Source organism: Notamacropus eugenii, chromosome 2, assembly GCF_028372415.1.
Source record: "Notamacropus eugenii isolate mMacEug1 chromosome 2, mMacEug1.pri_v2, whole genome shotgun sequence".
NCBI classification, from domain to species: domain Eukaryota; kingdom Metazoa; phylum Chordata; class Mammalia; order Diprotodontia; family Macropodidae; genus Notamacropus; species Notamacropus eugenii.
The window spans coordinates 354,320,147-354,333,344 of NC_092873.1; the positions used below are offsets into that span (position 1 = coordinate 354,320,147).

The 13,198-nt window shown below is 44.0% G+C and overlaps 1 protein-coding gene across 1 annotated transcript in view; it reads right to left on the minus strand.

Annotated features, from left to right (window-relative positions):
* PIP4K2B (phosphatidylinositol-5-phosphate 4-kinase type 2 beta) overlaps positions 1–13,198 on the minus strand; it is a 28,317-nt gene that overhangs the window by 4,966 nt on the left and 10,153 nt on the right. Inside the window, exons 2-7 of the mRNA XM_072646255.1 lie at positions 11,605–11,702; positions 9,962–10,058; positions 3,879–4,031; positions 3,061–3,207; positions 2,329–2,367; positions 1,747–1,860 (exon numbers count right to left, since the gene is read on the minus strand). Coding sequence (XP_072502356.1) covers positions 1,747–1,860; positions 2,329–2,367; positions 3,061–3,207; positions 3,879–4,031; positions 9,962–10,058; positions 11,605–11,702 — 648 coding nt within the window. The remainder of the gene's footprint in view (positions 1–1,746; positions 1,861–2,328; positions 2,368–3,060; positions 3,208–3,878; positions 4,032–9,961; positions 10,059–11,604; positions 11,703–13,198) is intronic.

A 13,198-nucleotide genomic window follows, 5' to 3' on the forward strand; every position in this document is an offset into this window, starting at 1 on the left:
AAAGGGATTATATGGAAAGTTCCAATGGGTTTTATAAAGGGAAAGGGGCAAACAGGATAAAAAGTTAAATGGTGAAGGAGGCCAGGAGAGGGAAGGAAGGTACCAAGTGAAAGAGGAAAACTTCAGCCCATGAGGGGAAGGCAACAGATTTATACTAACAATTCCCACCCCTTCCTTTACTCCTTAGCTCCCCTGGAGTAGACCCGGGATCAGCCGGGTCTTGACAAACACTTGACAAGCACTTTATTGGCCTCATTAAGTCAGAAACTTGGAGCTCCAGCTAATTTGGCAATGGCCACAAATGATCCTAGGCTGTTATCCAGATGTGACATACTGATTACAAACAGGGGCCCATGACGATCTATCTCAACTACTGGAGAATAAGCCATAGCCCTTGGCGAATCAGGTGTGTAATCTCTGTGTATGAAGGTTAGTGCACTGTTCTGAGTCTACACTAGCTTACTGCTACTGTTAGCGTTATTAAATAATAACTGACATTGAACGTATTTTGAGATTTTTAAAATGCATTCTGTATCTCATTTAGGCCCCACAACAACAGTGTGAGGAATATATTTCCATTTTACATATGGGGAAACTGAGATTTCCAGATGTTAAATGACTTGACTACAAACACATAGCTAATAAATGTCAGAAGTGGAATTTGAACTCAGGTCTTCTTGACTCCAAATCTAGCTTTCTTTCCTCTATTAGCAGCAGGTAAGAGAGCAGTAGGAAACTATGCCAATATTAAAATATGAAAGAAAAAAAAAGAATCAAAGAGAGTCAAGAAAGAAGGGGGAGAGAAGGGAATATGCATTTATAGAGTACCTACTATGTACCAGATCCTTGTTAAGCAATTTACAAATATTATCTCATTTCAACTTCACAACACTACAAAAGTAGGTGCTATTATTTTCCACATTTTACAGTTGAGGAAATTCAGGCAAACAAAGGTTAAGTGATTTGCCCAGGGTCACACACCTAGTAAATATCAGAGGCCAAATTTGAACTCAGGTATTCTTGACTGTAGGCCCAGCACTCTCTCCACTCTACAACAGCTGCTTCAGAAATGCCATGACATTTCTTTAAGCTGTTTTAATGCTAACATATGTTTCTCAAAGAACACAATGATTTCATAAATGAAGTGATTTAAAAGCAGGTGCTGGCTATACTTTTTATGTAAAGAAAAATAAGAGTGTAGCTAGGTGGCACCACACTGCACAGAGTACAGGGTCTGGAACTGAAAAGACCTGAGTTCAAATGTGGCCTGACATTTACTAGGTATGTGAGGGACCCTGTGCAATTCACTTCTCCTCTGTCTACCCCAGTTTCCTCAACGATGAAATAGGGATAACAACGGCACCTCCCTCTCTAGGTTGTGTAGATCAAAGAAGATGATATTTGTAAAGTATTCAGAATGGTGCTGGTGCACAGCTGGTGCTTAATAAAGGCTTGTTAAAAATAAAAAGGAGCACAGGAAAAGATGACACGGTCCTTCTCTGGAAGCTCATCATTTATGTGCGAAGGTAAAAGCACATACACAAACTCTCTTGAGCAACATTAAAATGGAAACATAATAGATCTGTGATCTAACAGCTGGGCAGGGATAACAGGCACACAGTTAGATGGAGTTCATCAGGGAAAAGGAGGTTCCTTAGTGACTTAGGTGGGGGTAGCCCTGAAGGGGGTGTTCCCCTGGATCACCTCCCATCCTCTCCCAAGCAGAAAAATGGTCATATTTATTACCTCCACATCCCGTTTTAATTTCTCCAGGAAATTCTTTTTACTCTCTTCCCCGACGTGCAACTTCTGTCCTTCATTGAGGAAATCGTTGTCTTTGAAGGTCGGCAAATCCTTGGCCTGCAGGAGGGGGAGGGCAGTGTCAGGCAGGCAGGGCAACCCTGGCGTCATCCACCCCAGGGGTCCGAATGTCTGAGACACAAATGCTCAGTCTACATGATCACCAGCCCCTGCCAGCAAGTCTCAGTCCTAGCTTCTAGAGAGCCGTGAGGAACCTAGGGAGGGCCTAAAGATGAGCAACAAGATAGAGAGAGACAAGGGCCTAGAAACAAAGCAGGAAGGTGCTATGTTAGTTATACGGAAGAATCTGCTGATAAAGCTGAGGAGCCTTGTGGGAATCTCATTCTTTTAACAACAGATATCCCCTCTCCCCCAGGCCACCTGGGCTAGGCTGGGCTCAGGCCTAGAGCTATAGGGGCATAAACAGCATGGTCCGTAAGGGTCTTGCCAATAGAAAGAATATTTAATTCATTCCCACTGAACCCACTCCAGACCTTTGGACCATGGACACTAAACATCCTAGCCTACCTTCTCTTTGTCGCTTGCTTCTCTGGAGACAGTAGAGCCCTGAGGAGGAATATAACAGAGGAGCAAGATGAGTCCCACATGATGGGTGGGAAAAAGAGGCAAATACACTATATAATCTTACAGGATGAGAGAAAAGCTAAGTCCACTGAGGAAACAAGACTGGCCTGGCCTCTGGGGAATGGAGGAAAGGCTGGGAGAAATGAGAAACACGGAATTGGGCAAAATTTGTTAGAGCTGTGGTATCGGAGCCAACTTCAGAAGTCTGACATGTGGATAGGCCAGTTAAATTTTATATGGAGGAAAAAAAGGAAAAAAGAAGTTCTACAACCACAAATTATACCTCAGACTCTGGCCAGTGGCTTAAAATCATGTGACCTTAGGCTAAAAACAAGACCAGGTGACCATGTGATCAATTCATCCCAAGCCATCTGTACTCTCATGCCCTACTGTGCACATCCCACTGAGAGTGGTTCAAGGTTGTCCTCCTTGTACATAAAGGACAAAAACTTTGGGGTTAATAGCAGGCTGCAACAGGCCTCCGGTCCACCATGTACTGAGCCCCAGGAAGGGAACATGGCACAGGACACATCTAGGGCAGACCACAGCTCCTGCAGCTCTTTCACATGCTTGGAAAATAAGAACTCATCTTTATGTGATATTTCAGGCTTACCACACATTATCTCAGTGGATCTCAGTGCATGTGGGAGGCCAGAGGCCCCACAGGTTCTATACCTTGAGATCGTACTTCCGATGTACAGTCAGCCGATGGCTGAACACATTCCTAGTGACCACCATGTAGGTCTCCACACCATCCACAGTCAGGCGGTACATGCCCAGGAATTGGGGCAAAAGGGTGTTTCCATGACACTCCACTATGAACTAGAATGGGAGGGGATGGGAAGAAGAAGAATGAAAAGGGAGTAACGGTTGGATACATCCTAGGACTGATGGACCCTCCCCAGATATATCATGTTAGCACTCTGGGTTTCTACCCATCAAGAAGTTGGACACACTGTTTCCAATGAATCCCTGACAAAAGAGTGTTATAGGGGCCTGGTCTGAGGTGCACCTTGCTGAGAAAATTTGTTAGCCCCTTGCTTTAAGTTCCATCCCCATCCTGGGACCAGAGTTACTCCTTCCACTCCCCTTCCCTGTCTCTCTCCATGGCTTCTCCAGCACAGACTTAGCTTCTGGAGTCAGAAGCCACTAGGACCACCAAGTACAAAGAATCTGGTGAACGCACTAGCCAGGCTCCTTTTCAGATGGTTCCGAGACAGGTGGAGACTCACTCCAGATGGAAAAGCCTCCTTAGAAAGGGACAATGCCAAAGTGTCAGTGGAGGAGGCTGGGAGAACTGTGCAGACATGGATGAGTGAGTAGTGTCTTCATCTATTTCAGGACAGGTGTCAGGAGAGGGGCAGTGGTTCGGCTATTAGAAGGTGCCACCTGTTTTCCAATAAGATGCTTCCTCCCGCTGTGGCCTTTCTTAACTCTTCCCCCTTAACCATCCCCCTTTTTCCCCCACAGTTCAGAGTTGAGCCTCAACATACCTGGTGGTATTTCTTTAGGATGTTGTGCATTTCTGCCACATCCTCACTTGACACAGCCTTGATGACGAAGCGACGATCGTAGGTGGTGAGGAAACGTGTTCCACATCTGCCCTGACTGTCACTGTTGATGGGGGCACTGCGTGTCACCGAGTTCTGGTGGACCAAGAAAAAAGTCAGGCTGGTGGTGGGACCCCAACTGGTACTGATGTCTCCTTTTAATAGGTTCAACTTACCCTCTACCCCACCCAGGCCCATGCAGTCAAGTATGAGGACACAGGAACTCCAAACCAGTCCTGCCCACTTATTTCCCAAAGGATATGTGCAACTCCCAAACCCCCCTTTGGCACTGACCCCTTCTAAGGAGGCTCTTCCATCTGGAGTGAGCCTCCACCTGTCTCGGAACCATCTGAAAAGGAGCTGGCTAATGCATTCACCAGATTCTTTTGAGTAACAGAACCAGAACAGAACCAGACCTGTAGAGTCCTCTTTTTCTCTACCCCCTGCCCTTCTATCCTGGGACTGGTATAGAAAGGGAGTTACAGAAAAAAGGTCTTTCCTTCAATTCTAGTTTCATGAGCTTCCCTGAAACCTAAAGGTAGAGCCTCCTGGACAAGGTCCTGGATGGAAATGGTGGAAAGACCAGCTTCTATCCTGATCCTGACATATTATGTAACCTTCTAGAAATCACTTTATATCAATTATCCTCAGTTTCCCTATGTGTAGCAGAGAAGATTAATCACATTCTCAATTATCTCCTGCCCCACATTTCTATCTCCCATGAAAATCAAGATACAAATTGGGTGTTGTTTTTTCAATTCAATCCAAAATATATGAAATGCATACACAGTGGAAAGCATTGTGCCAGGCCTAACAGTTTGGTAGAAGCACCTAACTATGGTGATGTACAAAATGACACATGAAAAATTTCATGAAAGAAGTACAGAATGATGTTTGAGGTACAAGAGGAAAAGGTTTTCCCTAAAGGGGAAATTGGGGAAAAGGTGTACGTATAAGGTGACATTTGAGTTGAGCTGTAAAGGGTGAAGAGAAGGAGAACCAATATAATATTCCAGTTCACACAAAACTCCAAAGGTGGGAAGGTGATGGGCCTGGTTTGGCTGATGAGACTTGGGTGTCCGGCAAAGAAGCCTAAATGTCAGTTGATGCACCACAGGGAACCGTGAAGAGTGTACAAGTAGAGGTTTTTGAGAATTTGACCAAAGCTGTGCATAAAGAATATTCATCTCGTTATATGAAGGGTGGACTGGAAGAGGGAGAAAGAAGGTATGTTAGGAAGGAGGCTATTCCAGCAGTCCTAGCAGGGCCTGGAGGAAGGAGTAGCCACAAAAGATCACGATATCATAGAACTTTCCAGCTGGAAGGGAACGCAGGAGGTATTTAGTTCAACTCATACCTAAAAGGAATCCCTTCCTACCCATACTACTCCTGACAAGTGGATATCCAGCACCTCCTGAGATGGCAAAGTCCACCTTTGGGCAGCTCTTACTGGAAGGAAGATTCTCCTGACCCCAAGCCTAGACTGGCCTCTTGGCAATTTCCACTCATTTCTCCTGGTTCTGCCTTCTGAGAACAAACAAAAGAAGTCTCATTCTCTTCCACATGGCAGTCCTTCAAATACTCAAGTTGTGTCCTGCATCTTGTTTTCTTTAGGCTAAATACTCTTAGTTCTTTCAACCTAACCTCACATGACACAGGCTTATTGGACATGGTTCTTCACTATTCTGGACACTCTGCAACTTATCAATGTTTTCCTTAAGATGTGGTGCCCACAGCTGAACAGCACTCTAGATGAGGTCTGACTGGGTAGAGAGAGATTTTCACTTCCTTATTCCTGGAGGCTCTGCCTCTCTTAATGTAGGCTAAGACCACATTAGCATATCACAATGTTGACCAATCTAAGCTTGCTGCTCACTATAACCCCCAGATCTTTTTCAGACAAACTGATATGTCACCATTAGGGAAGAATCAATGGAATTTGGTGGATGTGGCCTGTAAGGAAGAAAGGAGAGGCAATGGTAATGCCACATATTCTAGCGCAGGTGAACAGTAATGCCACTAAAGGAAAGGTTAGGGGAAAGATAAAGCTTAATTTTGGACATGTTGAGTTTGAAGCATATGGTGAGAAACCAAACGTAGGCATGTATAGATGCGGGGCTGAACTACAGAAGGGCAGTCAAGGTTGAAGACGTTCATTTGGGGTCACCTATGCACAAATAGTACCTGAAGCTGTGGAAGTGAATAAGCTCACCATGACAGATGGGAGAGCTGAAGACAACCCTTGAGAGGCACTGCCTAGGTGCCAGGAAACAAGTGAAACATACGATATTTCCCTGTGGTTCTGGCCCTCTGAGCTCTCTCTGCAGATAGCAGCTGGCTCTCCCTTGTCACTGGACAGCATTTGCCCTTGCTCCAGCCTCCTGCTTTGCATTTACTAGGGCTGTCAGAGTTCCAGGGGGGCTTCTAGGCTCTCTGGTCCTTTCTAAGATTCCATCTCATTTGGGGGACAGAGGTCAGTAGCAGCCATGTAAGAGGGCCTGGTCCAAAGAAAATTATTTGTTTAAAGATGGAAATAGTCAACGGAGGAGGGGCACCCTAATAAACTAATGGCCAACTAAGAATTATTCTAAACCAGAGATGGGAAACCTTTGGCCTTGAAGCCACATGTGGCCCTGTAGGTCCTCAAGTGCTGTCTTTTGACTGAATTCAAACTTTACAGAAGATTTGTCCTGTGAAGTTTGGATTCAGTTAAAGGACTGTAGTTGAGGACGTAAAAGGTCACATGTGGCCTCAAGGCCAAAAGATCCCCACCCCTGGTAAACATTCTGGAAAGCAAATTGGGATTATGATCAATAAAAAGAGATCAAAATGTCTAAACTTTCTGATCGAGAGAGCTCACTGCTAGGCACATACTCCAAAGAGGTCAAAGACAGAAAGGAAATCCTCTCTATACAAAAAGTATATTGCAGTACTTTTTGTCATGACAATGAACTGGAAACAAAGTAGGTGGCTGGGGAGTAGCTAAACAAATTATAGTTAATGAATGTAATGGAATAATCTTGCACCATAAGATAAATAAGCAGAGATGCCTGGAGTCTCTTCTATGAACTGATTCAGTCTGCAGGAAAAATGGGAAAATAATGTACAAAATGGAAATGTAATTATATCCAAGAAAAGGGGAGAAAACAATAAAAGAAAACTAAATGCTATGTTAATATGAGGACCAACCTTCGCCCTGGAGAAGAATTAAGAAAAAAATACTGCCCTCCTTTCACTGCAGAGGTGTGCATTCATCCTTCACTGCCAAAGAAGACCATGCCATCAGAGAAATAATGACATGACTTGCACTTGACTTTGTTTTGTATGAGGTAGGGCTGTGCAGGTCACCAGCCTCACTTCTCCTCCAGAGTCATCTGAATCCAGTGACCCAACAGGAGATGACCCAGATTGAGGCAATTGGGGTTAAGTGACTTGCCCAAGATCACCCAGCTAGTGAGTGTCAAGTGTCTGAGGTGAGATTTGAACTCAGGTCCTCCTGACTCCTGCACTGGTGCTCTATCCACTGCACCACCTAGCTGCCCTATTGCAAAGGTAAGAGACTATCAGTAAGAACACATACATAAACTGCTAAACATGATCAATTTGCTGGTAGGTTTTGCTAAACGATTCTTTTTTCTTTTTTAATCTTTGTTAAAAGGGAAAGTTCACTAAGAAGAGGGAGAAGAAATACATTCAGAAAGAAAGTAGAAAAAAAGACAATAAAAATTCTTGTCAAACCATCAAATTTCTTTTAAAAAGAGGAGCAACCCTTCGGAAAGTCAAGGGAAAAGAAAGTGATTTTCTGTTTGCCAGACTGGCATAAAAATAATGGGTTATTTTGGAGGGGAAGAGGAAAGTGGGAGGCATGGAAGTACTTTGTATTTCTCTTCCATGCTTAGCACATTCTGTTTTGATGGTTATTTGTGTACATGTCATATCTCCCCTACTTAATCATAAATTTTTTGAAAGCAAGAATTATGTCTTTTTCTATTTCCTTCAGTGGTTAGCACAGTCCTTGCACACAGCAGGCACTTAATAAATGTTCTTTTAAAAGAATGTTGAATAATGCCATTCTTAGCCATAAGACCCATATTTATCTGTTTTCAAATATTTCGAAAAAAATTTATCCCCAGGAAATTTGGTTACTGCAAATGCTTAATTTCCACATTTTTTCCCTCTCTCTCACTTAACATGTTCCTTATTTTTTTCAAGTTTTCTCATCTCCAAACTTCCCTGGGTTAAATTACACAGGCTTCAATATTCCTGGGAGGGAAGCACTATCACTTTCACTGTTAAAGGAAAATTGAGGCATGAAATGAGGGGTCTTATAAAGAATTAAACTCTCCAGGAGTCCTGACAGTCCAAGTACATTGCTGCTCCTAGGTCTGCCCAATCCTCGTATGTGAAGAAATGAAAGAAACTGAAAGAGCTGGGGGAAGTCCTTCATCTGAAAATAAATGTTAGAACCAGTCTCAGACAGAGTTTTCAGGCCCAACAGGAAGAAAGGGTGCATGCAGCCTGAGAGAAAGCTTTGGTATAGTACACTTTCTTTCTCAGTAGTGGATATTCAGTGGATGTATGTTTATTGCTCCCACTCCTGACCTTCTAGCTGGAAAGACCAATGTGGCAGGAAGCCCAAGGAAAGCAGAGGCAGAAAATATTAATCTCCAAGGCTTCTAATCCACAAAGAGATGAAAAGCACTGCTCTGAATAATCTTGACTTCTATCATCCCCCATAAGTACCACTCAGTCCTCAGCACAGCCATCTACCCAGCAAGGCAGCTGAGAGGTGCAGTACACAGCATGACGTGAGACAACAGATGAGAAGTAAGCCATAGCAGATGGGGGGTGATGGCAAGGCAACCTGCTGCTACTCCAATGTCTAGACATGATCAAAAACTTCCCAAGCTTCTTTCCTAAAATTAGGATTTTACTTTGGGCTCTACCCTAATACAGGACATGGGTAACTTTCCTATAGCATAAGGATATAACTGAATTTTAATTATTCAGGTGCTTGGTTTTTCCTCCTCACTTCTTTTTAGTCTCTGTCTTATAGACATATACCTACTTGTGCAGTGCCTCCACCTAGGGAACAAGGATTGGAGAATGGGGGTAGAGAAAAGTCAAGGACATGAGAGGAGAGCTTCAGGATCATTTTGCTCCTTGAGACTAGCTCCAGTAAAAGGTCTACTTGGAGGAGAGGAGAGGCCACTAACTACAGCTAAATGGAGCTTTGAGTATCCTTTACAGATTTTAACAAACTATACTCTCCTGGTTCTTTCAAATAATTAAGGATCAATTGTACATCCTCTTACTATGTAGGTGAGGTGGAAAATTCCACTCTTTCCAGTTCTCAGTTGACAGAGGGCCTGCTAGGTATGGGAGAAAGACCCAGAAAGCTGGAAGGGGTGGAGGAGAAAGGGAAACCATGAGGTGTGAGTCATACTCTAATGTTTCTGATAATGGGATCAGTTTCCCCCAGTTTATAAGAGGGGACTGATTCCCTCAACCCACAAATGGCATCAAGTGGGAGGGGGCAGTTAATCTACCCTGTCTGCCCCCCTCCCCCAATCATAAGGAGTTTATTTATTACCTGACACTCATACCTGGAAGGAGTTACACTAACCTCGAAGTCTTCCTTTCCTAATCTGTCTTATCTGCTTTAAGAAGCCTCTTATTTCTTGCTGGGAACAACTCTCTCTTAAGTCAAACTACGAAGGAGAAGGGGTCTTCAGCCTAGACTGGGAATGTCAGACCAAAATGAAGTGGCTTTCATAGTCCCCTCTTCCATCCCATTGCTCAACCTCCCAACACCCTACTAACTCAGGTTTCCTGGATCCAAGGAGATGTGCCAAGGCCCTGTTCTGAACTAAGGTTATGCCTGTTGTGCCTTTACCAGCAGCACTAGCACTTGAATCCCCCTGGGGGGTTGATGCTTCAAGCTTTCTGCCCCCTAAAGTCTGTGCCACCCCGCCAACCCCTACCAATTCTACCCTCAGGCCCTCTTGAAAAAAGACACCCCTTACCTGGTAATCCTGATCATCAATGCCAAATCTCTCCCGGAGATTTCGGAACACCATGGGGCAGTACTCTTTAAATTTAAAACGGCTGGGAAGGTTCTCCCTAGGCAAAAGTAGAGATGTCTTCCTGAATTTCAAAGCTTTCTGGCCACTGGGTTTCACTGGAACCCATACAAACCATTCCACCCTCCACTACTATGCTAAAAGGCCCCTGAGGAGTGACATCATGTCAAGTGTCTTCAAACTTGACTTTTGTTTCTATTATCACTTGCTGCCAATGGAAGTGCTCAGATCACTGCTTTGGAGAGAAGTATGATGATCTGAGCACTCTGCCTTCCTCTCACCAGCATACAGAGGCAAGATGACTTTGGCCCAGGTGCTTTAAATCTCCTACTAAAAGACTGAAACCTTTCCTGGAAGGCCGCCTATCTTGCTACTACCTCCATGCCTCCTCTCTGCAGTTTGATGGGGTTCCCAGCAGGGAGGCAAATACAACCATTCCCAGTACTCTGGGACTTAACAATCAGAAATCTGCTTGAGAATTTTGTTGCCAGTATCCTGCCTACTTCTTCCAATAAAGGTGGGGGACCCCCTGCTTTTGTCCAAGAACAATGGGAATACCTTTCAGGGTCAATGGATGCTGAAACTGTGATGGGCCCAAAGTCCTTGGATCCTTTTAGATCCCACCCAAACCCCAGGATACCAAAGTCTTCCCTATCCCAACCAGAGGCTGACAATGAACACAACTGCTCAGATTTTGCTGCCATTCCTTAGCTAAACGGCAATTTAGTTAGGGGCAGCTGTGATGTGGAGATGGCTTCTAGAATAAAGTGTTCTTCTTACTCCCTGTGGCAGAGAGACATCAAGGGAGGTTCACAAACCACACTCAAGTCTCTGTGAATGGTGGGGTTAAGACAGTAAGGCTGCTGAAGCAAGGGAGAGCTGTGGGATTCAAGAACAGTGAATCAGAATTCAAAAGCACCATGGAAGAGGGGTGGGCAGGAGACTGATGCTCCATGGAAGAAGCAAAGGGCAGAGATCTCCAAAGAGCATACAGGAGTCCTCCAGACTCAGCAGGATTAGATGGCTCATGGGCTCCATCCATTCCATTCCATCATCAGAGAGAAAGTCCAGATGCTTTAGCTTCCTACTCAAGATGCCATGAAGGTCAAAGATGGGAAAAGTAGCTCTGGACAGAGCCCCTGGGCTCCTCAGCAGGCTTACTGTTCCTATACTACTCAAAAGGGGAGTGGAGAGTTGTATCTACAGAGAGTCTGACTGCATTCCAGACTAGAAACATGCCAGAAAGCTTCCTGCCTCTTCCCAAGATCAAGATAGCTTGGTAGCCCCACACTAGATACTCCAACTACCAGGTGGCTCACTTCCACTCAAGCTGGCCCCCAGTGAGTCCTTGGTGCCCAGCTGAAGGCCCACTGGGAGCCTCATGGCACTGCTGACAAAGCAGGGGAGATCAAGAGACAGTGGGGGAGAGAGCCAGCTATTGATCTGTTGATTGTTAGAAGTTGTTGTGTTATCTCCCACCCCTAACAGATGCTGCTCCATCACTGGCACAAGATCTGGCTTCCAAAGTTCTTTGACTGAAGGGAAGGCCTGTCCTCCCACCAAGATACCTAACTCCAGAAACTTACTTATTGAAGAGATGATTATCCACCTTGATCTTGCTGTAGGCTTTGAAGTCATCTGGCATTAACATGACTGGGACTGGAACATTGCTGAGCTCATTGATCTGCAGGAGAAAACAGTAAGGCTCATGACTACGATGAGACCTGCCACTGGGCTCTACCCTAGATAACAAGGGCCCAATGCCAAATGCGATCCCACTTCCCCATCTTCTCTATCAAACCTGATTTATTCATCAAGGATAAGATCAAATGCCACCATTCCTTCTGTATGTGACTGTGTTGTCTAAAAAAAAAAAGCAATTTTTCTACTCTCTCAACTCCTAAAGTACCTCCTTAATAGTATTCATTCAATAACATTCAATAATTCATAACATTCAATATTATAGATGATTAATGTGTCCATATCGTCTCCCTTACTAAAGAGCTGACATGTTACAGTGAAAATGGTGCTGGATTGCAACTCTGGAAGACTGCTGATGAAACATGTTTTGTTATACTATATTGCAGAACCAGGTACATTGTTAGATATGGCTAGTGGGTTGATTTGTTTTGTTTAACTGTACCTCTTTGTTACAAAGATTGGAGAAGTGTCATTAGGAAGTAACAATATCCAAGAAAAAAAAAGAGCACCAATAAGACATTAAAAAATAAAAAGGTATTAGTACTGAAATCAGAAGACCAGGGTTTGATTCTTAGTTATTCACTGTGTGATTCTGGGCAAATAATTTCACCCCTTAGGTATAAAATGAGGATAATATCATTTGAATGACATACCTGACAGAGCTGAAGCAAGGATAAAATGAGATAACTCATGAAAAGCTCTTTGTAACTTACTAAGTGCTAGAGCAATGCAACATTATTGTTACTAGATTGCAAATTCTTTGAAGGCCTGACTTAAATCATTCCTCATTCTCCAGGGTCTAAGAATAAGAATAAGGCTTAATAACTGTTGGTTAGGATTCCCAATCTACCTCGGCAACTTGGGTATGCCACTTCACTTATCTGGAACTCAGTTTCTTTATCTGTAAAATGATGGGGAAGCCCTAAAAGTCTATTTGAATTGTGCTCATCTATGAAAATTTCAAGTAATTGACTTGAAATTAGTAGGAAAAAACCCCTACTGGACCTGCACCTGGCATCTGCTGCTTTGTGTGGTTTCAACTCCAGAAAACAATGTCCCTCTGGAGTTAAGCTCATCACCTTGAATCTTATTACTACACTGCTAACTTGAGCCTTCACACCACCTTTCTCAGCCTCCTCTCCCCTCAGATTGGAGGGCTAGAGGGCAGAGTCTTTCTTTTTCGAGAGGGTAGAAAATGGATTCAGATCACTCCACTTTTCATCTGCTGCCCTGCCTGGTTTTAGCTGCCTCTGGGTACCCTTTGGCTTCTCTCCCCCTCACTTTCTTGCCTCTTTTTGTGTGTTGTTCCCTCCCATTGTGGGAGGGGAGGTGCTATTGGGAAGTGACTGATATCTGAGGGGGAAAAAAGGGCACCAACAAAACATTAAAAAATGAAAAGGCATTTGTACTGAAGTCAGAAGACCTGGGTTTGATTTTGTGTTATTCAATATATGACTGTGGGCAAATAATTTCACCTGT